The sequence below is a fragment of the Perna viridis genome, chromosome 6 (genome assembly GCF_037379345.1).
Source record: "Perna viridis isolate PV_CMFRI_1.1 ecotype Kerala chromosome 6, ASM3737934v1, whole genome shotgun sequence".
NCBI lineage: Eukaryota > Metazoa > Mollusca > Bivalvia > Mytilida > Mytilidae > Perna > Perna viridis.
This window is the reverse complement of record NC_142450.1, coordinates 43,186,181-43,207,898: the sequence shown is the minus strand read 5'-3', so window position 1 is coordinate 43,207,898 and position 21,718 is coordinate 43,186,181. Positions and strand designations below refer to the sequence as shown.

At 32.3% G+C, this 21,718-nt stretch overlaps 1 protein-coding gene across 9 annotated transcripts in view; it reads left to right on the top strand.

Moving 5' to 3' along the window:
• LOC148615075 (dynein axonemal heavy chain 1-like) overlaps positions 1-21,718 on the top strand; it is a 53,207-nt gene that overhangs the window by 16,594 nt on the left and 14,895 nt on the right. For 2 of the 9 annotated variants that reach the window (XM_088589739.1, XM_088589742.1), the window contains exons 29-60: positions 992-1,105; positions 1,372-1,608; positions 1,880-1,986; positions 2,919-2,998; positions 3,183-3,274; positions 3,419-3,573; positions 3,795-3,972; positions 4,228-4,422; positions 4,684-4,803; positions 7,455-7,502; positions 8,897-9,055; positions 9,226-9,342; positions 10,813-10,953; positions 11,678-11,838; positions 12,105-12,262; positions 12,541-12,714; positions 13,099-13,128; positions 14,379-14,551; positions 14,758-15,708; positions 16,068-16,259; positions 16,732-16,851; positions 17,073-17,198; positions 17,474-17,623; positions 17,873-18,046; positions 18,614-18,892; positions 19,096-19,227; positions 19,524-19,769; positions 19,910-20,059; positions 20,210-20,370; positions 20,497-20,722; positions 20,953-21,148; positions 21,435-21,586. In XM_088589739.1, coding sequence (XP_088445865.1) covers positions 992-1,105; positions 1,372-1,608; positions 1,880-1,986; positions 2,919-2,998; positions 3,183-3,274; positions 3,419-3,573; positions 3,795-3,972; positions 4,228-4,422; positions 4,684-4,803; positions 7,455-7,502; positions 8,897-9,055; positions 9,226-9,342; positions 10,813-10,953; positions 11,678-11,838; positions 12,105-12,262; positions 12,541-12,714; positions 13,099-13,128; positions 14,379-14,551; positions 14,758-15,708; positions 16,068-16,259; positions 16,732-16,851; positions 17,073-17,198; positions 17,474-17,623; positions 17,873-18,046; positions 18,614-18,892; positions 19,096-19,227; positions 19,524-19,769; positions 19,910-20,059; positions 20,210-20,370; positions 20,497-20,722; positions 20,953-21,148; positions 21,435-21,586 — 5,694 coding nt within the window. Of the gene's footprint in view, positions 1-247; positions 354-991; positions 1,106-1,371; positions 1,609-1,879; positions 1,987-2,918; positions 2,999-3,182; positions 3,275-3,418; positions 3,574-3,794; positions 3,973-4,227; positions 4,423-4,683; positions 4,804-5,887; positions 5,906-6,114; positions 6,145-7,454; positions 7,503-8,896; positions 9,056-9,225; positions 9,343-10,812; positions 10,954-11,677; positions 11,839-12,104; positions 12,263-12,540; positions 12,715-13,098; positions 13,129-14,378; positions 14,552-14,757; positions 15,709-16,067; positions 16,260-16,731; positions 16,852-17,072; positions 17,199-17,473; positions 17,624-17,872; positions 18,047-18,613; positions 18,893-19,095; positions 19,228-19,523; positions 19,770-19,909; positions 20,060-20,209; positions 20,371-20,496; positions 20,723-20,952; positions 21,149-21,434; positions 21,587-21,718 lie in introns of all 9 variants that reach the window. The other 7 variants (XM_088589746.1, XM_088589744.1, XM_088589740.1 and 4 more) reach the window with 6 other exon arrangements.

Below are 21,718 nucleotides of genomic sequence, written 5' to 3'. Positions count from 1 at the left end.
ATGTGTAGATTACTTTCTTCACTGTTCTCTGCTTTTAATGTATATTTACACATATAACCTTCCCTTGCTCTCCTGTTTTTTTTTCCAATTCCAGAATTTTGTTAATATGTTAACCTTTAAGCAAGCAGCATGTTACTCCTGTTTTACACTCTAAATTTCTATTCAAGTCCTTTCTCTGACTCATTTTTACTGGCTCTCTATTGCTTTTAGTAGCTATTGAGTAATGTTAGTAGTGTTGTCTTTATAGCACTGGAGCATGGGCTTGCTTTGATGAGTTTAATCGTATAAACATAGAAGTATTGTCTGTGGTTGCTATGCAAATCATGGTTATCCACAGAGCCATGGAAGAGAAGGTATCAAAGAGAACTAGAGTCAGAAACAAATTATAGTCAAGTTCATATATGCAAAGGACTTTTTGGGATCAAATTATCATAAAATATATTTTTAAATACTGAAATCACCTGTTTTAAAGGGAAACTGTTGTTTAATTTTGTAAACTGTATTTTGACATTTATGCTTATCTTTGATTTATTAAAAGATTAAATATTTAAACATACCATAAATCTTGTGATCATTCAGTAATTCTGCCTTTTCATGTACATTCATCATGATTTGCCTAAAATACTTGTAGAAAAGATTTATAAATTAATGTATTTTCATATTTCTGGCTCCAGTTGATGTTTGATTTTTGCATGTTTTAGTATTTGATATTTATTTTGTTCATTATTTTTCCTAGTATATTTGTTTCTTTTTTCACCCAAATTTGCTACTTATACTGTGACTAAGTCCAATATTTTTTTTATATTAATATAAGTTTGTTCTTATATTGAATTAAAAAAAAGTTGTTGATTCGTTACCAATATTTTAGGTGTATTAATTAAAATGTTCTATTGAAAAATGTGTCCCAAATCAAACTCAAATTTGAATGTTGATTTATTGAATGAACACAGTGAATGATAATAAACATCATTTAACTTTTTATAATTTGTAGGTGGACAGATTTATATTTGAAGGAGTGGAATTGATTCTGAAGGCTTCTTGTGCTGTCTTTATCACCATGAACCCAGGTTATGCTGGCAGAACTGAATTACCTGATAATCTGAAGGTAGGTAATGTTCATTACTTACATCAGTCTGTGACACTTGCAGCTGATATATTGAAATAAATCTACCATAATGTCGGTTATAATACACACCTACAACTTTTGACTGAAAATAAAAATGAATGTGAGTATCCAAATTATTCTTTATAAATGTGATATAATTATATTTAATATTTTAGTTTTAGTTATTATGGACTTGTCATCTCTTCTTATATGTACCTTGCTGTTTTTTTTTTTTTTGCATGATTTATTTATTTAATTTATTTTAGGCCCTGTTCAGACCTGTAGCTATGATGGTACCAGATTATGCCTTGATTGCTGAGATCAGTTTGTTCTCCTTTGGTTTCTCTGATGCTAGAGCACTTGCCAAAAAGATTGTAACAACATTTAAGCTGTCTTCAGAACAGCTCAGTTCCCAGGACCATTATGACTTTGGTATGAGAGCTGTAAAGTCTGTCATTTCCGCTGCTGGTAACTTAAAGAGACAGTACCAAAGCATGAATGAGGTAAGAATCTGAAACTAAGAATTTGATAGCTTTTGAATTGACAACGGTTCTTCCATGATTTAAAGGTGTACGCAGTTGTATTAACAAACCGCTGTTTCACTTAGATGGCTATTTGATTTGTTTAACCCTACTCAAGAAAACATAAAAGTTTTGTTTACCAATTGTTAATTGCCAATTATATGTTATTAACTTAACTGAAGAATTTATTCTTAAAAGGAACACAGACTTAGTTGCCTTTGAGAGCTTATGATAGAAACGACTTCTTTTTCAGGAATTGATCTGCTTGAGAGCTATTAGAGATGTCAATGTACCCAAATTCTTGGTCGAAGATTTGAAATTATTCAGTGGTATTGTGTCAGATCTGTTCCCTAACATCAAGTAAGTCCCACAAAGCTTTCTTATTTGATAAATTTTTCAGGAGTTATGGGACTTTTGGACCAACTTTTTTGCAACAGTAGGGGTCATATGGCTATGAGTTAACTGTTTTAGAACAAGCACATTTGTACATGTTACACTATAGGAACACTTTGTGGACACCACTCCTCGCATACCAATCAACAGGTTTTGTTGAAATTTTGTAGGATTGATAGTCACCATTTGTAGTTGATCATATTATCCCACCATTTTGATTCCACCAATTTTAAAGGAGTTATGGGACTTTGTTGACTTTGTATATGCTACACAACAAGAACACTTTTTGAATGCAACTTCTTGGATACGGCTCAACAGATTTGTTCAAATTTTGATTCAACAAATTTTACAGGAGTTATAGGACTTTTGGACCAACTTTTTTGCGACAGTAGGGGTCATATGGCTGTGAGTTAACTGTTTTAGAACAAGTACACGTTTTGGTTGAATAAAAAAGATTTATTTATTATCTCTTGGACAAAATTTTGTTATGTGACTGTGATGTCATCAATGTTCCTTGATTATCTTCTTTTATTTGAAATTTTATTTTGATATAAAAATGAAGTATAACAAAAGACTGTTTTTTTTCTGTCCTTTGAAATAACCACATAACCAGAATGCCTGAAGGTGCACACTTTTCTGCTATGCATGTTACTAAATGAGCACCTTGTGGTTAAGATTTTTTCTTCCTTAAAAAAAAACAGGAAAAATACAACTCTCATTCCTTAACTGAAAATCTTGTCTCTTACAAAAATATCAAAATATGTTTTATTTCAGCATTGATTCTGTTGTTAAAAATCAGAAATATGGATTCATATGTTATTTTAAAAGTTACTGGTTCTTTACTCTTACTTTGCAAAGATAAAGTTAAATACTAGGGTGTTTTTTGTTTCTTTTAACAGGGAAGAACCAATTGATTATGGATCATTGGAAACATCTCTCAGGAAGAACTGTACCAAGAGTGGCATCAAAGATGTTGATGGTAAGACTTTCATTTACTCATTATTTAAAATAATTGTAACATTTAGGGCTATTTTTGAAGCTGCTTTCCGTATGAAAAAAATTGTAATTTTAAATGAAACATGTAAGTTTATTTACATGCACAGTGTATTTTAAGTTTTCTGTCATTTTTGTTACAGATTTTTATCCTTTTCATATTTTTTCAGGTTTCATTAACAAATGTATCCAACTGTTTGAGACCACTGTTGTTAGACACGGTCTTATGTTGGTAGGACCCACAGGATCAGGAAAAACTAAGGTACAGTGATTTGTATTTGTAGAAACATTCATCAAATAATAGTCTAACAAATAAAAATGAAATAGCCATGTACATTTGAATTTTTTTCAGATTTTCACGAATTTTCAGCTGGTTTTAACTTTTGAGGTTTATTTTAAATTTTAGTGTTATGAGATTTTAAAGAATTCCTGTACAGCATTGAAGGGAGAAATGTCTCCAGCTGGTTTTATATTTGACCCAGTCATGACCTACTGTTTGAACCCCAAGTCCATCACAATGGGTCAGTTGTATGGTGAATTTGACCCAATGACTCATGAATGGTAAGGCAATTAAGATTCCATTTGTTTGAAACAATTTCAAGAAAACATTTCATTATATATTTAAGATGTGAAAATGAGCTTTCAATATCTTTATGCCTGTCAAGAAAATAAACAAGTGACATATTTACATTAAATAGAAAATGTCAAGAGTTTGTTACAATGCAATTATTAATATCAATATTTGCAGTTTCTCTCTATCTTACATTTGCTTTTTATGTCAGGACTGATGGTATTTTGTCAACCTTGATCAGACTTGGTAGTGCTGCCACTGACACAAAGAAACGTTGGTATGTGTTTGATGGACCTGTAGATGCTATTTGGATTGAAAGTATGAATACAGTATTGGATGACAACAAGAAACTTTGTCTCAGCAGTGGTGAAATCATCAAATTAACTGATGTATGTACAACTTAGTTATTTTATTGTTAACTAGGTACTAATTTTACTGGAGTTTATTTCTTTGATGGAAAAAAGAACATAATACACTTATATTATAAATCTTTGAAAATAAAAAAAACAATATTTTGAGTTACATCATATATAATAGAAAATAGAAACATGTGAAAACTTATAAGAAATTTATTTCTTATTATTGAACAATCTGTAACACTTAAACAAATACATATTTTCAATTTAATTATACTTTCATTTCAGCACATGACAATGATGTTCGAGGTACAAGATTTAGCAGTAGCCTCCCCTGCCACAGTCAGTAGATGTGGTATGGTCTACCTAGAACCCAGTTACATTGGTCTACCACCATTTGTGGAATGTTGGCTGAGAAAACTACCAGAACCAATCATACCTTACCATGACAGATTTGTAGAGCTGTTTGATGCATTCTTAGCTGTAGGTTCCATAATGTTTTCTTTCCTCAAAGCTCTATTTTTTTAGGTGGCTGTTGTAGTTCATGTTATGAAAATTATGAAAGCAAACATTTATGTAGATTATTTAAAATTTGTAATTTCTCTCTTTTTTATGAATTTTATTTTTCTGTGTAATATGCACTTTGCCTGGCGATGTTCTATCTGAAAGGCTGATGATACCAATACTTTCTCAAACTGGAATTTTACTCATAAATGTATAAAAATTATTTTTTTTGTTTCGTAGCCTGCTGTGAAGTTTGTCAGGAAAAATGTGAAGGAAGTTGTAGGAACTGTAGACTGTAACTTGGTATTCAGCTGGCTCAAGTTACTGGAATGTTTCTTTACACCATTCGTACCACAAGAGGTAAAACAAACTTTATTAAGCTTGTAAATTTGCTGTGTGATTTTTTCATACCTTACTCCTATGTAATGTAAATATATTTAAAATGTTGTACAGGTATCTATATTGAACGTAATAAGAAGGATTTTTGATATGGTTTTAAAGCATTTTAAAAAAGTATGGTTTCATGAGATGCGTAAAATTTAAAAATTTAATTTGGTTGTGTGGAAAAAGATTATTACATGCCTACTTTGTTAATAGGCACACACAGTGTAATATTTTGTAGAAATAAATTTAACTATTTTTGAACCTTAGTTAACACAGATTTGATGTATTTGCTATTTGACTTATTTTGCTTTATTCCATTTATTATTTTATAGACTTCCAGCTCCAAATATCCCTTTTGATTCCTATTGCATTTGTCTTTATTTTTGCTGCATAGAAGTGGAACTTAATATATATAATCCCAGATAATTCTATTGTTATTATATACTTGAACAGTGAAATCTATTTAAACAGAACTCTTGATAAACATTCCTGTTTTGAGTCCTTTTAGATCAGGCATATTGAATCTGTACAATAAGATCAAGTCAATTAGAACATCAAAACAGCTCATAAATTGAAAATTACTTAGACAAAAGTATTTGTTGTAAAAGTGTTGGAAAATAGTACAGTAGTAATTTATTATCTTGTACATTTTTGTATATGTTTTGCATGTTCAGGTCAGTTAAGGTGCTTGATAATAATTGTTTTCTGTGATATATTTGAAAATACATTAACTTGTTCTTTTCTAAGTATATTTTGCATCTCATGAAAGTGTCTGCATGTGCGGAACAATACTTTAACCATGAGTTGATTGAAACAGTATCAGTGTAGAAATAATCAATTTATTGACTTAGCAAGTTACAAGTATTTCACCAAATGATAGCTTTCACTTGAAAATATTAAATAATATTGACCCCAAAACAAGCTTTATGACCCTTTATAAACAACAAAATCTTTAGTCTATGAGGAGTTCAATTTACAAAGGTTTCACTGTACATTAAAAGGTTACTAAATGTGTGTCAGTGTAAATATATGATTTATTAACTTTTTAATCTAACAACAGGCAACCCGCTATCGTGTGGTAAGAAATGGTGCAAGTTGTACCTAGCTGCATGATCAGCTAAATTTCAAATAACATATTCTGTGTGACTATATATATTATGGCTAGGTTATTTTCAGGCAGTAAGAACAATACAGCAGGTCTAAACCCTATTTGTGGTTGCAGAACTAAAGATTAAAAACATTTTCTAAGTTTTATGTTGCATCGATAATTTTACTATGCCTTTACAGCGTTTACCATCTAATGTTAAGTTTAGAGGAGTAAGTATTTAGGCATGGGGAAACAGGTCACTCACTGATAGATAGACCTTTCTATAGACATCTGTAGTATGTTGTTGCTCAAAATCATCTCTGCATAAAATGTTGAATGAAATAATGGTACAACTGGTGTTCTTGCCAGTTCAAGATGTTTTAGGTCAAACTTCAGATTTGACCAATCACTTTTCAAAATGCCACTTATATAATCATAAAATTTCTGTTCTTTTACTGAGGAGAAAACTAAAAAGTGAATGAGTATTACACATGGGAAGATGTAATTTAAATCTGACTTGGTTTTCCACTTACTGAAATGATTTTATAATTTGACCACAAGCATTCAATCCATAACCCTGTCTTGCCTTAGATCTGTTGATTACTGTCCTTTTTATTTCCCCAAATCATTGTGTCAGAATGATTAACTAGTCTCAAAAGTGTAACTGATGTATGGAAACATAAGTAATTTATCCAAATGAAGGTTGACAAATGAGTGAAGGGTACTTTGGGATAGAAAATTTTCTTTTATTCTAAATACAGTAAAACCTGCTCTTATGTTCAAATAGGGAACTGGGAAAACACTGAATTCAGATGGTTATTACTATCTTTACTATCTGTTCATTAATTTTGCTCTCCACCAAATGTCCATGTGGTGATGGTGAACATTTTTGGATGAAGAGGCACAATTTACTACAGAAATGCACTATTGCATGATATTTGTAATGGGAGTATATTTTATGACTTAAACATATGCTTAGCAGTAGCTTTTATATATACATACAACTGCAATAATCATTATGCTTATTCAAGTCAATTTATGTCTGTAGCATGCATGTATGTGTATTGTTTTTATAAATATAGAGTATAATCATAATGTGTATGTGATAGATATTATGTTTCTTCTTACACTCAGCAAGCAATATGGCATCTCAAATTGGAGGTAGCTTAGGCCTACTGAGATTGTTATTGTGTCTTCATCAAACCACAGATAGATAATGTGGTTGGTTGAAAACACACTGAATTAGAAGTATGTTTTGTAAAAAAAGGACATATGTCTAATTTTTTTTTTCGTAAGAAAAGTAACCTGTAAAATTTTGAAAATTATTTGCCAGCTTATGATGTCAAAAAGATAAACCCCATAAAAAAATGCTTTCTCCTATTCAAAGGGTCATGTTTTTTATGTACATGAAAGTGCTGGTATTTTTTTTGTCTCGCCTGGGATGAATGTCATGGAAGGTGATACTAAGGTATTACTTTTTTATGCTTACAACTTTTACATTTAAATACCAACTACATGAATCAAAATAAATTTGCTGCAGGATTTGATTTTAACAAAAAGCAACGAAGAAGGAGAAGAAGAACCAGTTGTAAGAATGCATGGAATTAACTTTCCTTCAATTGTTTACTGTTTTCTTGATTTAATTAATTATGGCTGAACACTGGGAAAACTTCATGTATGACTTGACATTGGGAAAACTTCATGTATGACTGGACACTGGGCAAACTTCATATATAACTGGACACTGGGAAAACTTCATGTATGACTGGACATTGGGAAAACTTCATGTATGACTGGACACTGGGAAAACTTCATGTATGACTGGACACTGGGAAAACTTCACATATGACTGGACACTGGGAAACTTCATGTATGACTAGACACTGGGAAAACTTCATGTATGACTGGACAATGGGAACACTTCACATATGACTGGACACTTGGAAAACTTCATGTATGACTGGACACTGGGAAAACTTCACATATGACTGGACACTGGGAAACTTCATGTATGACTAGACACTGGGAAAACTTCATGTATGACTGGACAATGGGAACACTTCACATATGACTGGACACTTGGAAAACTTCATGTATGACTGGACACTGGGAAAACTTCATGTATGACTGGACACTGGGATAACTTCATGTATGACTGGACACTGGGAAAACTTCACATATGACTGGACACTGGGATAACTTCATGTATGACTGGACACTGGAAAAACTTCATGCCATCTTGTTTTGTAGGTTTTTATAGCAGCTTTCAAGTCACATTCAATAAGCAATAAGATAGTTTTCTTGGATCAAAATATTCACAATAGTATAGTTTTGTATTTGTATATCATATCTTACTGCAAAAAAAGGAAAAATAAAATGGCCATGAAATTTCCAGGTTTGTAGTATCAGTATTTGTCAGACATCAAGCATTGTCAGATTACAGATTGAATTTCAGAAATTTGTCCACTAGAAAAATTTACACTTGCTAACTTTAAGTTTCTTGGGCTATTTCTGGACTTTATAATACATAAAGATTCCACTAGAACATTTAGCAAGTGAAATAATTTCTACTGGCAAATTGAATTTTAACTTGCATTTAGCAATTATTTCCACTTAAATTTGATCAGTGCTAAATGTTTATTTACAAGTTTCTAGTACAGTTTACTCCATTATATGTCTGTACTTGTTTTCAGACATAATTTTCTTCTTATTTGATTAGGATTTCCTTATTTTTATATGAAATTTCAGTATTACAAGTTACAGATAAAGGGAACTGGCACAAAATACTTTTTTTTTTCCTAGACACTCCTATTTCCTATTCCTGAGTGTACTAAATGTACCCAATAATCATGCGTCTGACAGATTAAAAAAATAATTGTTCCTAGATTTAGTAAGAACACAAAGTTGAATTACATTGAAAAAAATTAGGAAATAATTTCAGTATGATAAAAGTTTCATGAAGTGTCTGATTATGTTTTACAGGGTGAAAAACCAATTGCCCAGGAGAAGTTAGACAGGATAGCTGACTTAATAGAGTCCTGGTTCATCTTCTCAATGATCTGGTCAGTCGGGTGTACTGGTGACAATGACAGCTGGCTTAAATTCTCTCAGTGGACCAGAGAAAAGATGACTGAATTGAATGTAAGGATTATTTTTCTTATTGGTAAAATGACAACAAAAACCTGTTTTTTTTTATATCTAGACATCTTCTGAAGTCCCTATCTGTTAAAATAAATGATTTTTTATATAAATGAACCAGACATCTGGCTAAACTAAACCTTGAAATAAGTAAAAGATATTTTGCATTTCAGTTCAAAGTTCTTTTTCCTGCTGAAGGCCTTGTTTATGACTACAAGTTAGATGATGCTGGCATCAGCAGTACAAAAGGAGATGACCTCATTGAGGAGGAGGTGGAGGAAAAGAAAGAGGTAATTTATTACAAGAAAGCCAGAAGTTGTTATAAAAACCAGACCATTACAACCAGAAATTGTCTTATGTTCTCAAAATTTGGGGAAATTGAAAATGTTCAGTGTTATTTCTGTTTTTTCAATCTGTAAGTAATCGTGTAATTTTAATACTTTTTACAGATTTCTTTTGTAATAGTAGTATGATAATCATTCTACAAAGTCCACATGCAAAGATTTGTTTATGAAATATTTATCTTTAATAGTGAAACTTTCAAAAATGGTTTGACAAAAACATTATTATTTTTTTTCTGTACCTTTTAAAATTGGAATAACAACATTTATTATTAAATTTTTTTTTCTCAATTAGATGGTCAAGGTAAGTTTTACTCTCATTTGAATGTGTTTGTGTTTATGTGTTGGAAGGCATGTACATTACAATAATAGCAAGCACCACCAAGCAATGTGAGCTCTGCGGTTAATACAAATACATGTATTCTCTTATTTTCCTTGATACCAACAAAAAAAGAAGTCATGACCCAGAAGTAACAAAAAGTGACTGTCCTTATGGAGAAAATTTTTTTTAAGTTTCCCTAAATCAAACAAATAAATATATATAGGTTAAGCTAACATTTCAGTTAAAATAACTTCATCTCTTCTGATAGTGTTTGGGTCTTTTTACCATACTTATAAAAAGAAGTGAATATGATGTGTTTTTAAAAAGTTCGGGGAAAAAAAACATATGTGTATCTCCACTGTTCAACTGTTACTGTTTTTAAGAACCTGACCTGCCTTGGAAAATATGTAACTCAGATTGTATTTTCTGAATCAAAGCATAGCTTTTCTAAGATAGGAAAGCCAATCATTTTCTTTTTTGGAATTATGGTTGTCAGTTGCATTTGAATTTGTTTACGTCACATGATATGAGTAAAATGTTCCCATCATCCATGGAGAACTGTACTATTTCTGGTAACAGTATGGCAAAGTGCTACTAAGTCATCGATCACTGTTAAATTGATAGGAGAAAGGGGGTGGGTGGGCTGGGATCTTTTTGGAAAAAAATATGTAAATAAATGTACAAAATTTTGGAAAACATTTTATTACACATTCATTGAAAAAGAAGCCACTTCCCCATTATTCTACAGGAAATATTTCACTTGCTACTGATATATAAATAAGAATGTTGCACTAGTGAAAAAAAGTTCTCATCCAACACTAAACCTTTGTGCCTAAGGGGTTTTAATGTTCTTGACTCGATCTCGCACAGATGGTACAAGTAAAGGTAAAGCTCACCGTGCTCGCTGATATAGGTAATGCCTATTCCATATTAATCAAGGATAAATTGTTCCTGTGTATACACAACCCTGGTTTATATTGATGGTGAAGGAAACATGTTAAGGTCACATTTATCATATTGTGTGGTTCGTTTATTTATTTGTCTTAGCCAGTTTGCCTTAGTCATTCAACAAGCTAAAACATATGACTATTTTATAGGTTACATGGAAGAACTGGTTGGTAGGAACACCAGACTTTACAATTGCACCAGACACAAAGTTCTCAGATATTATTGTCCCTACCATTGATAACATCAGAAGTTCCTGTATCCTTGAGATGCTGATGACAAACAAGAAATCTGTAAGTTTGTGTTCTGTATCCATTGTTTTTTTTTGGGTTTTTTTTGTTGATAGCAAATAATTAACTTGTCAGTAACTACTGTCTCTAAAAGTAGTTTAAATGTAAATACCATATTTAATGATGTTTATCACATAATGATAGTATTATGAGCAGTTTTGTATGCTTGATATGATCAAGATTTCATATACCATATCATGCCATCAGGTCGTGATGTGGATTTACTTACCATAGGAAACCCATATCAGCTCCCCATCTGATATGGATATTTTAGGGCCCAATATGGATTAACTATAGGAAACCCATAAACACCTTCTTGTAAATATGTGATAAATAGATCGTTACATGGTATTTTCCATATCGACCTTGGTATCATCCCTCAACCCATATGATATGATGGTCTCGGGATGAAATGGAGGCTGAAATGGAACATTCCATGTAATAAGCCACATTTATCACACATGTGTAGACACAATTTTAGTCCAAACCTTAATCTAAAAGTCAACATTAGAGGAGATCTTCATTTGATATTGAAAAAAGTTTTGACCCATTGTCATTACCATTGATATTGACTTATATTTGAAGTATGCTCTACTGTTTATCATTTTGTTCTCTTATTTTCCTTATTTTGAATTCTTTGCTACAGACTTGTGTTTATAAAAAGATTAATATTGATCAATTCATATTCTTGGTTGATTTATGAAAAAAAACTCATGTTCACCAACAGGTTCTATGTGTTGGACCAACTGGTACTGGTAAAACCTTGACCATTGCTGACAAACTAGGAACTAAAATGCCGAAAGAGTACATCCCAGAGTTCATGGTGTTCTCTGCTAAAACTAGTGCTAATCAGACACAGGATCTTATTGATGGCAAGCTGGACAAGAGGTCAGCTATGATAACTTATAGTTATGATCTCTCTTTTAATTTTGTTTCCACTTCATACTTTGTCTTATTACTGAATGAATAACAAGTTATGTTTTACAATTTTATTACAATAAAGAATATAGTAAATAAATAGAATTTATTAAGAAGTATACATGACTATGATGCCTTAAGTATGTTACTTGGTTTTGTGCAACATGCTTTAAAATTACATGAAATGAGTTTATTTGATTGTACATTAAAAAACTAATTGTTTAATCCTTTTATAGACGTAAAGGAGTGTTTGGTCCTCCTTTAGGGAAGTATTTCATCTTCTTCATTGATGATTTGAACATGCCAGCATTAGAGGAGTATGGTGCTCAGCCTCCAATAGAGCTGATCAGGCAATGGATGGACTTCAAAGGATGGTATGACAGGAGACAGATTGGTAAGATTATTTACTATCAATTGATATATAATTAGTTAGGTCTTACCTCCAATTTTTGCTTTTTAGGAAGTATTTTTTTTTACACTGGTCTGAGTAGATGTTACAAAGTCACTTTATTTCCTAACTACTTGCAACTCTTTTAAGTTAAATGCAGAAATGGTCAACAGTTGTCAAATGGCTAGTTCCAGATCAGATGAGCTTTATTTAGAATTTTAAACTTGATATGTACTACAAGAAAAATTCTGGCTCTCTTATTCTCTTACTTGATCTGTTTATAGGTGACTTCAGAAACTTAGTAGATGTGAACTTCTGTTGTGCTATGGGACCACCTGGTGGAGGTAGAAACCCAGTTTCAGCCAGATTATTACGTCACTTCAATTTCATAGCCTTTGCCGAAATGGAGGACACAAGCAAACGCAAGATTTTTGGAAGTATTTTCAAGTCCTGGGTTGGTAAGTATCCAGACTTATTCCCTTTTAATGCTTGATACAATACAGTACTAATATATTGTTTTTTATCAACCAATTACTACAAATTTTACCATCCAGATAAAGAGATCATTTTTACTGTAATTACTTTTCAAAATTCAAATTTTGTTTTTTTAATGAATTGTACTGATTTCATTTTAATCTTGTTTAGTTTCTTGTTAGGACAATTCAATGGATCAAAATTTTAGTTTGTAATTCTCTTCTAATACTAATGTAAGCAATTTAATATAATACCAATAACAACAACTTGCTTTTTTACTTATAATTAATTGTGCTGTTACTAATAAGATTATTTATTTTGAAAAAGAATCATCAAGTAAGTTAGAAGTTGTGTTGATTTATTTTTAGATACAGAATTATTATCATTGGTCAATGAAGGTTTGTTCAGAGTAAACATTCTGTAGATTTCTTGCTATGTAGAATGCCTCTAGATAAAAGTATTCTGACCTTTTGTTTCAGACATTGCCTCCTTTTGAATTGTATTTTTTTGATTATCTTTGAAATTGTGTAAATTTAATAATTCTACATGTCATCAGTTGGTTTACTATGGACAGGTCAAATATTTTTGTAAAATGTTCAAAATTTTAAGTTACATGTAATTTTTTAGTGGTTGAATTTTAAGTTGTTTTATTTTGTGATTTGATATACATATAAGAGGACTTGTGATCTGTAAAGGTGACCTTGATCTGAAACAGAAAACCACAATTTACTGGACATATGATCCAAGTCCAGTGTAAAGAGTCTTCATTGTCTGAGTATTCATTATGAATAACCAATCCCTATTAGATAGTAGTTAGAATATCACCCAGTCAATGTGTGTTGCTACTCTTTTGTTGATTGACTCCTGAGTTAACTTATTCTAAATCTCAGATGTCAGGTCAATGTAGTTGCTGTAAGCACTGATTTGTTGCCTCTATCACTCTTTCAAAAACTTGATATTTAATTAGGAGAGTTGTCTAGAATGTTGTTGAATACAAAATATATTCATTTTACCACTTTGCCTGCTCTAAAAGAAAGTTGAAATATAGGTTAATTTGATATACTTTAGCTTGGTTCACAAGGCTTCAATTTATTGCCATTAATTGAACCAAACTTTTGTATAGTCAACTAAAATTAAGCTAGACCAAGAGAGTAGCAAACGTCTCCTTTATATAGTGAGCTGAACTGTTCTTAGATATGAACTCATGTAAGAAATGAACTCTAATTTGAAATAGTTGGAAATTTCTTTTTTTTGGTTTCCACTTTATTTTTGTATACTCAAGTATTTTAGAAATCTAGCTGTAGCTGTTGTATTTTCTCTACTGTAAAAAAAATATGACAATGTAACATGAATTTAACATATTAGCATGGATAGATTAAGGTCATTGAAGTAAAATCTATTATTATATTAACTTGTCTACAAATGTATGTTTATTAGAAATTTATCATTTTTCTATTCAAGAAACAGAGTTAATTGTAACTTCTGACTGCCTTTACAGTTCTGTTCTTACACATAATTTTAATAATATTTTATTAGAATTTAATGTGCCAATGAAAAACAGTATGTAAATTTATGAAAGGAAACAATTAACAAGTGAATTACTTTTTATCAGTATTGTATGTTATATTACAAGGCTTCTATTTTGCAGTGCCTGCTTTGTCACAGCATGTAGACCAACTGGTAAACACATGTATAGCTGTGTATAACACCATTACCACACAACTCTTACCAACTCCTGTCAAGTCACACTACACTTTCAACTTGAGAGATTTGTCCAAAGTCTTCCAAGGAATGCTAATGGTAGATCCAGGCAAGGTTGATGTAAGTTACAGGCAGAAAAAACACATCCAAAAGCTGTGGTGTGTTTTTGTTAAAAAGTAAAATTGAAGTATCTTTTGAAATTTTTTTATACAATAGAACAACTGTTCTCTGATAATTTTTACTAGATAAACACTTGTTTTGAATGTGTACCATTCTTTCTTTTCTACAGCTTAATATTTTCAATGTATCATGTTAACTGGTTTCAGGGTTTACCAAGCTTACTGAGACTATGGTACCATGAGAGTTCTAGGGTGTTTCAGGATCGTTTGGTTAATGATGAGGATCGAAGTTGGTTCCTAAACCTCATCAAGGAGAAAATGAAGGCAGATTTTAATATAGAATTTGAGGAGGTTGTTACAAAAGAACCTGTTATTTATGGAGACTTTATGTCCACCAGTATGGGTGATAACAAACCATACATTGAGATTGATGATCATTCTAAAATGGTCAAAGTTCTTGAAGACAGTTTAGATGACTATAACCAGATTAACACAGCTCAGATGAAACTTGTATTGTTTATGGATGCTGTACAGCACATCAGTAGAATTAGTAGAGTTATAAGACAGCCACTGGGTAATGCCTTACTTCTTGGTATGGGTGGTAGTGGTCGTCAGAGTTTAACAAGGCTCTCAGCTCATATTGCTGAATTTGACTGTTTCCAGATTGAACTGGCTAAGAACTATGGCATCAATGAATGGAAAGAGGATTTGAAGAAAGTGATGATGAAAGCTGGTCTTGAAAACAAAGCTATGGTGTTCTTGTTTAGTGACACACAGATTAAGAGTGAATCTTTCCTTGAGGATGTAAATAATATTCTGAATGCTGGTGATGTTCCAAACATTTATGCATTTGATGACCTTGAACAGATATACACTTCTATGAAACCCATTGTACAAGATATGGGTCTTCCACCTACTAAAACTAATTTGTTTTCAGCCTACACAAAGAGAGTGAAGAGTAATCTACACACTGTTATCACAATGAGTCCCCTTGGTGAGATTTTCCGTGCTCGTTTACGTCAGTTCCCTGCCCTTGTGAACTGTTGTACAATTGACTGGTTTAGTGAGTGGCCAGCCGATGCTCTCAGATCTGTGGCCCTAAGGTTCCTCAGTGATATTCCTGAATTGGACTGCACTGATCAAGTTATGGAGGGTTTGGTAAGTTTATGTACATATTGAAGAATTGAGCTTTTCAGAATAAGCCTATTTTGATGTGCTTATAGTAAGAAGCAAAAATAATTGACAAAAATTCCTGGTAGAAAAATAGGGTAAGCTAACAAGAAGATTTGAAGACATTTCCATTATCCACACCAAGCAACACCTACTGAGCTACAGCTCATCTTTTATCAGTCACACCTTTGAGTTTATTGATTTATCTAGATTCATGATATTGGGAGTATAACATATGCTTATAGGAAATAAAAGCTTCACCTTCCACTCTCTTTGGTTTGATGGTTTAAAAGAACTAGTTCAGTTCTGAGTGGCAGACATTAAAAACATATCTTTATTTGTTTTAGGTTGTAATGTGTCAAGAGATACAGATGTCAGTGTTTAAATATACAGAAAAGTTCCTGGCAGAATTGGGAAGATATAACTATGTCACACCAACAAGTTATTTGGAATTGCTTGGAATCTTCTCACGACTGGTGGGACTAAAGAAAACAGAACTAAACACTGCTAGGAACAGACTTAAAACTGGTCTTGATAAGGTACATTTTTAACTGTACAATATACTGTGAAAGTACTTTAATTCATGGATACTAATTTTCTTGGATCAGGGAAGAAATACAAGTTCATGGATTCTTGAATTCATGGTTTTGAACTTTTCAGTATACACATCAGTGGGAATCTACTATTCAATGGGAACAAAATTTTTGTGGTTTGATCAACCCAAGAAAACCACAAAAACTGGTACTCAACTATTGATAGTACATTCACAGTAGTCAACTTGTACTCTTTCTTTTAAGATTGCAAGCAAATCTTCTTATAAATTTTTTTTATTCCTTTATTATATCTGAAAATTAACTGCAAGTCAATGAGGAATATATATAGCTTTACCCTTTGCAACATCACTGACTTGACAATGCCAACAATAGAAGATTACATGTGTGTAATATTTCTTGACATAGTAAATCATGCATCTTCAAGTTTCTAAATTTTCTGTGAACTTTTTTTAATAAGTTGCTGAAAACTGCTGAAGAGGTAGACAAGTTACAGGATGAGTTGGCTTCAATGAAACCTTTATTGGAAGAGGCTGTTAAAGAATCTGTATCTACCATGGACCAGATCTCTAAGGACACCGTGAGTAGCTGATTAATATTATAGAGTCACAAGTAGTAGATATGTATACCAATTCAATTTTTTTAGAAGTAAATAAATAATAAATGTTTTGGAGAATTTGTTTCTTGTTGCTAGACTTTCATTATCTCATTCCTGTGCTACTTTACAAAGATATAATAAGTTATTGTGATTTCTTATGGAACTTTCTTTGGTTAGTTTCTCATATATTGTGTCCATTGTAGGTGGTTGCTAATGAGACTAAAGCAGTGGTAGAAAAGGAAGAAGCTGCTGCTACTGTTAAAGCAAAGGAAACCCAGGCCATCGCTGACGATGCTCAGAGAGATCTAAACGAAGCTTTACCTGCTTTGGTAAGTTGATAGATTTATAGATCATCAGAAGAAATTTAAAATGGATATAAAAGTGACAGTACCAATGAATAAAAAAGACATTACTGTACTTAAACAATGTCTTGTATCGGATAATATTTTTAGCTGAAAACTGTATGAATGAAAGTGTAATTACCTTTTTGCTGCAAGTTTGCTTGGGCAAATTGTTAATGTACTACAATATGATTCTCTGATGTAATCATAGAAAAGCTGATTGCTTGTAATATGCACTTACAATTGACAATTTTTGTTTAAAGGATGCTGCTGTTGCCAGTTTGAAATCGTTGTCCAAGACAGATGTAGTAGAAGTGAAGTCTTTGAACAATCCACCTCAGGGTGTCAGGATGGTTATAGAGGCTGTCTGTATCATGAAAGGAATCAAACCAAAGAGAGTGGCAGGTGAAAAGGTCAGTGATCTTATGATAGGTCAAGTGGGGATAGTAGTGGCATAACATTATCTTAAACTTTTACTGTATAGTAAAATGTGGTATGAATTTCAAAAATGCTCTTGCTAAGTTAGGCTTTTTTTGTTGTATTGAAGCCAAAAATGATATTACTTCTACATGCAATAACTTTTTTATAGTTCAAAAAGAGACTTATTCAACAACTATGAATTTTTTCAGGGTAATTGCATTAATTTTGTTTTCTTTGATCAGCCAGGACAGAAGGTAGATGACTATTGGGATGTTGGTAAAGCTCAGCTGACAGAACCTAGCAAGTTCTTGGAGAGTTTATTCAAATATGATAAGGATAATATTCCTGATGATGTTATTAAGAGGATCCAGCCTTACATTGATGATGAATCATTTACTCCAGCTGCCATTGCTAAGGTAAACATCTACAAAGCGTAGTTTGTACTATACTTAGTCAGATTTTCCAGTAAAGAAACTGCCTCAGTGGTCAAGTGGTACTGTGCTTGTCTGGAGAGCAGGAGATTGTGGGTTGGATCCCCAGCCTTAAGACTTTAAAATTGGTAGTCACTGCTTCTCTCTACTAAGTACACAGTACTCAGGGGATAGGGTGAGAACTTAAGGGCTCCGATTCAGAATATTGTGTCCTTTCGTGGGCTATTGCTTCTGTGAGATAGCACAATAAAAATTTGGCTCAGTGGGTTGGACTAGTACTAAGCAGGGTTGTTTGATTGGTTAAACGTTCTCATGTTTGAATGCATTAAATATAAATGCACAGGAAGTCAAACCACAATCAATCAATCAGTCCAATCAAGAAGTCCATACTCAAGCTCATATTCAGGTTTTAAAGTAGGGCAGCTGAAAGCAGCGTCTCATATTCAAGCTTGGTCAATAATTTTGGTATATTTATTTTTAAAAACCTATTATAGTAACCTACGGAGTTTGTATTTTAGTGAACTGTTAAAAAGGCATGTTTGTTTATTTTAGGTATCCAAAGCTTGTACTTCCATCTGCATGTGGGCCAGAGCTATGCACAAGTACCACTTTGTTGCCAGAGGTGTAGCACCAAAGAGAGAAAGGCTTAGAGTAGCCTCTGAAGAATTGGCTGAGACCCAGAGAATTCTAGATGCTGCTAGGAAAAGGTTACAGGAGGTTACAGAGGGTATTGCAACCTTACAAGAGAAATATGAAGATGTCGTCAGAAAGAAGGATGACTTAGAAAATAAATGTAAAGAGTGTGAAGAGAGACTGGTCAGAGCAGATAAGGTAGGTATTTAATAGATATTAGAAAGTTTGATAGACATTTTGTACTAGTTAAGATGGAAATTAATCAAATTTATGATGAATAATTCTTTTTGTACTATTTTTTTGATTGGGTTTCTGCCATATAATGTATACAATATGTTTGCATTAGCATAGTAGTCTCATGGAAATGCCTTTCTATTTATATTGCTAATTTCTAATTTTAGCTTATCGGTGGGTTAGCTGATGAGAAAGAGAGATGGAAGGAATCTGTGGAAAAATTAGAATCAGTGATTAACAACTTTGTAGGAGATGTACTCATTTCATCAGCATATGTTGCTTATCTTGGTCCATTCACTGTAAGTTAAATCAAGAGGTCACCATGCAGAGTCTGGTTGTTCTCTCTTTCAATTATGATATATCAATTGAGGTCTGGAAAAGACAGGTTTAATTCATAGCAACAAGAAGGTTTAACCAGAATTTGTATCTGGTAATAAAATTTTTGATATTTTCCTATTTCCCATTAAGTTTTTCAGTATCCTTTGATTTTTTTTTTCCTGATGAACAATTTGACATTTCTGCTTTTCTTTTTTTGAAACAATAATGAAATAATGTTCTTTACACAGTTGTCACTGTTTGATTATTTTGTAAACAGGGTGACTTCAGACAGAGAATGTTTGAAGATTGGAAGAAAGAGGTTGATGCCAACAAAGTACCAAGAACAGATGATCCCTCTCTGATCACTACAATGAGTGATCCTGTCAAAGTTCGTAGCTGGCAGATTGCTGGGCTCCCTAAGGATAATTTGTCAGTAGAAAATGGTGTTATTGTACAGTTCTCCCGTAGATGGCCTCTTTTTATAGATCCTCAAGGACAAGCCAACAAATGGGTCAAGAATATGGTGAGAATATTTTCAAGTCATTTAAATACAGTATATTTTGTAAATAGAAACTAGCAATGACAATAAAACATTATCAAAGGTTTTTGATCTAATGAAGCAACTTATGAATTTGAAATAACTTACTCAAATATACATTCCAGGAAAGAGATGCAGGTTTGGATGTAATCAAATTGTCAGACAAAGATTTCTTGAGATCATTGGAGAATGCTGTAAGATTTGGTAAACCTTGTCTCTTGGAGAATGTTGGAGTAGAGTTGGATCCTGCACTTGAACCCATTCTCCTTAAACAGGTTAGTTTAGTAATGATTTATGTTGCCAGAAAAGTATTATTTCAACAATGTTCTACTGTTATCTGCATTCTAAATAAAAAATGGATATTTTTGTCAAAATTTTTATGGAACTAGTTGAATATTAGTTTATTGATTTTATGTTTATTTCAGACTTTTAAACAGCAAGGCAGCTTGGTTATCAAGTTGGGAGATGCTGTTATTCCATATCATCATGACTTCAAGTTCTACATCACCACCAAGTTACCTAATCCTCACTACACACCAGAGGTGTCCACTAAAGTCACACTAGTCAACTTCACATTGTCACCAAGGTAAGTTGACTTAGATGATGTCATATCTTTTTTTTTTCCTTCTTATTTTTATTGATGAAGTAATAACTGAATGTATTTTGAATTGCACAAAGCAAGTTTTATGTATATTTATGTTTATATTTGCAGTGGATTAGAAGATCAGATGTTAGGTATAGTAGTAGCAGAGGAACGTCCTGACTTAGAGGAGGCCAAGAATCAGCTGATTATCAGCAATGCTAAGATGAAGCAAGAATTGAAGGAGATTGAGGACAGAATCTTGGAGAGACTCAGTTCATCAGAAGGCAGCCCGGTTGATGATATTGATCTCATCGCCACCCTGGATGCTTCTAAGATCAAATCTATGGAAATTCAGGTAAATTCCTGCATTCAGTTAATAAATTGAATATTTCATAAAAAAAAGTCATGCTGTACAATTTAAATGTATAGTCTAAGTATTGAGAAAATTTAATAAATTCATTTTAGTATTCAACTTTTTTTGGGAAAATATAATTTTAAGTATATATTATGAATTGTTTATGGACATCTATTTTAGGAAAGGTTTGGTTTTGTCTTATGGTAATGTAATATTTTTTTCTTAAACAGGCTAAAGTGTTAGTGGCTGAGCAAACAGAGAAAGATATTGACCAGACCAGAAGTCAATATATTCCAGTGGCTGTTAACACACAGATTTTGTTTTTCTGTGTATCAGACATGGGCAATATTGATCCTATGTACCAATATTCTCTGGAATGGTTTGTTACTATATTCCTTGGTGGTATAGCACAGGCTGAGAGAGCAGGTAATCATATGTCATCAATTTGAAATTTTAACATGTTTTTTATCCTTTTGCTTATTATCAAAAGTGTGTCACAACTTCTAAAATGTGATAGATACTTTTTAAATCAATTTATTTCTATTGAAGTTTAATTTGTTGAATCATGCAAATTTTAATTAGGACTTTCATGATTAAAAAGAATCCCACATGTATCAGATGATTAAACCACAGTACATAATCTGTGCCATAAAATAAGCATTTTATTGTGACTCTCTTGATCAAAGCTGACATTTTGGTACATCTCTTTTAGACAATATTCCACAGAGAGTGACCAACATCAACAACTTCTTTACATTCAGTTTATACTCCAATGTGTGCAGATCTTTATTTGAGAAGGATAAGTTGTTGTTTGCCTTCCTTGTATGTACTAGGATGAAGATGTATAGAGGAGAAATTAACATGGTAAGCAGAAAATTCTTGTTCTTTTTTGGTTTTAAATACAACATTAGTAAGTAAAGAGATCTTTTAGTCACGGCAAGTAATGTTTTATATATATCTGTGTTTTGTAACTAGTTTGGTCTTAGGTTAGTGTGC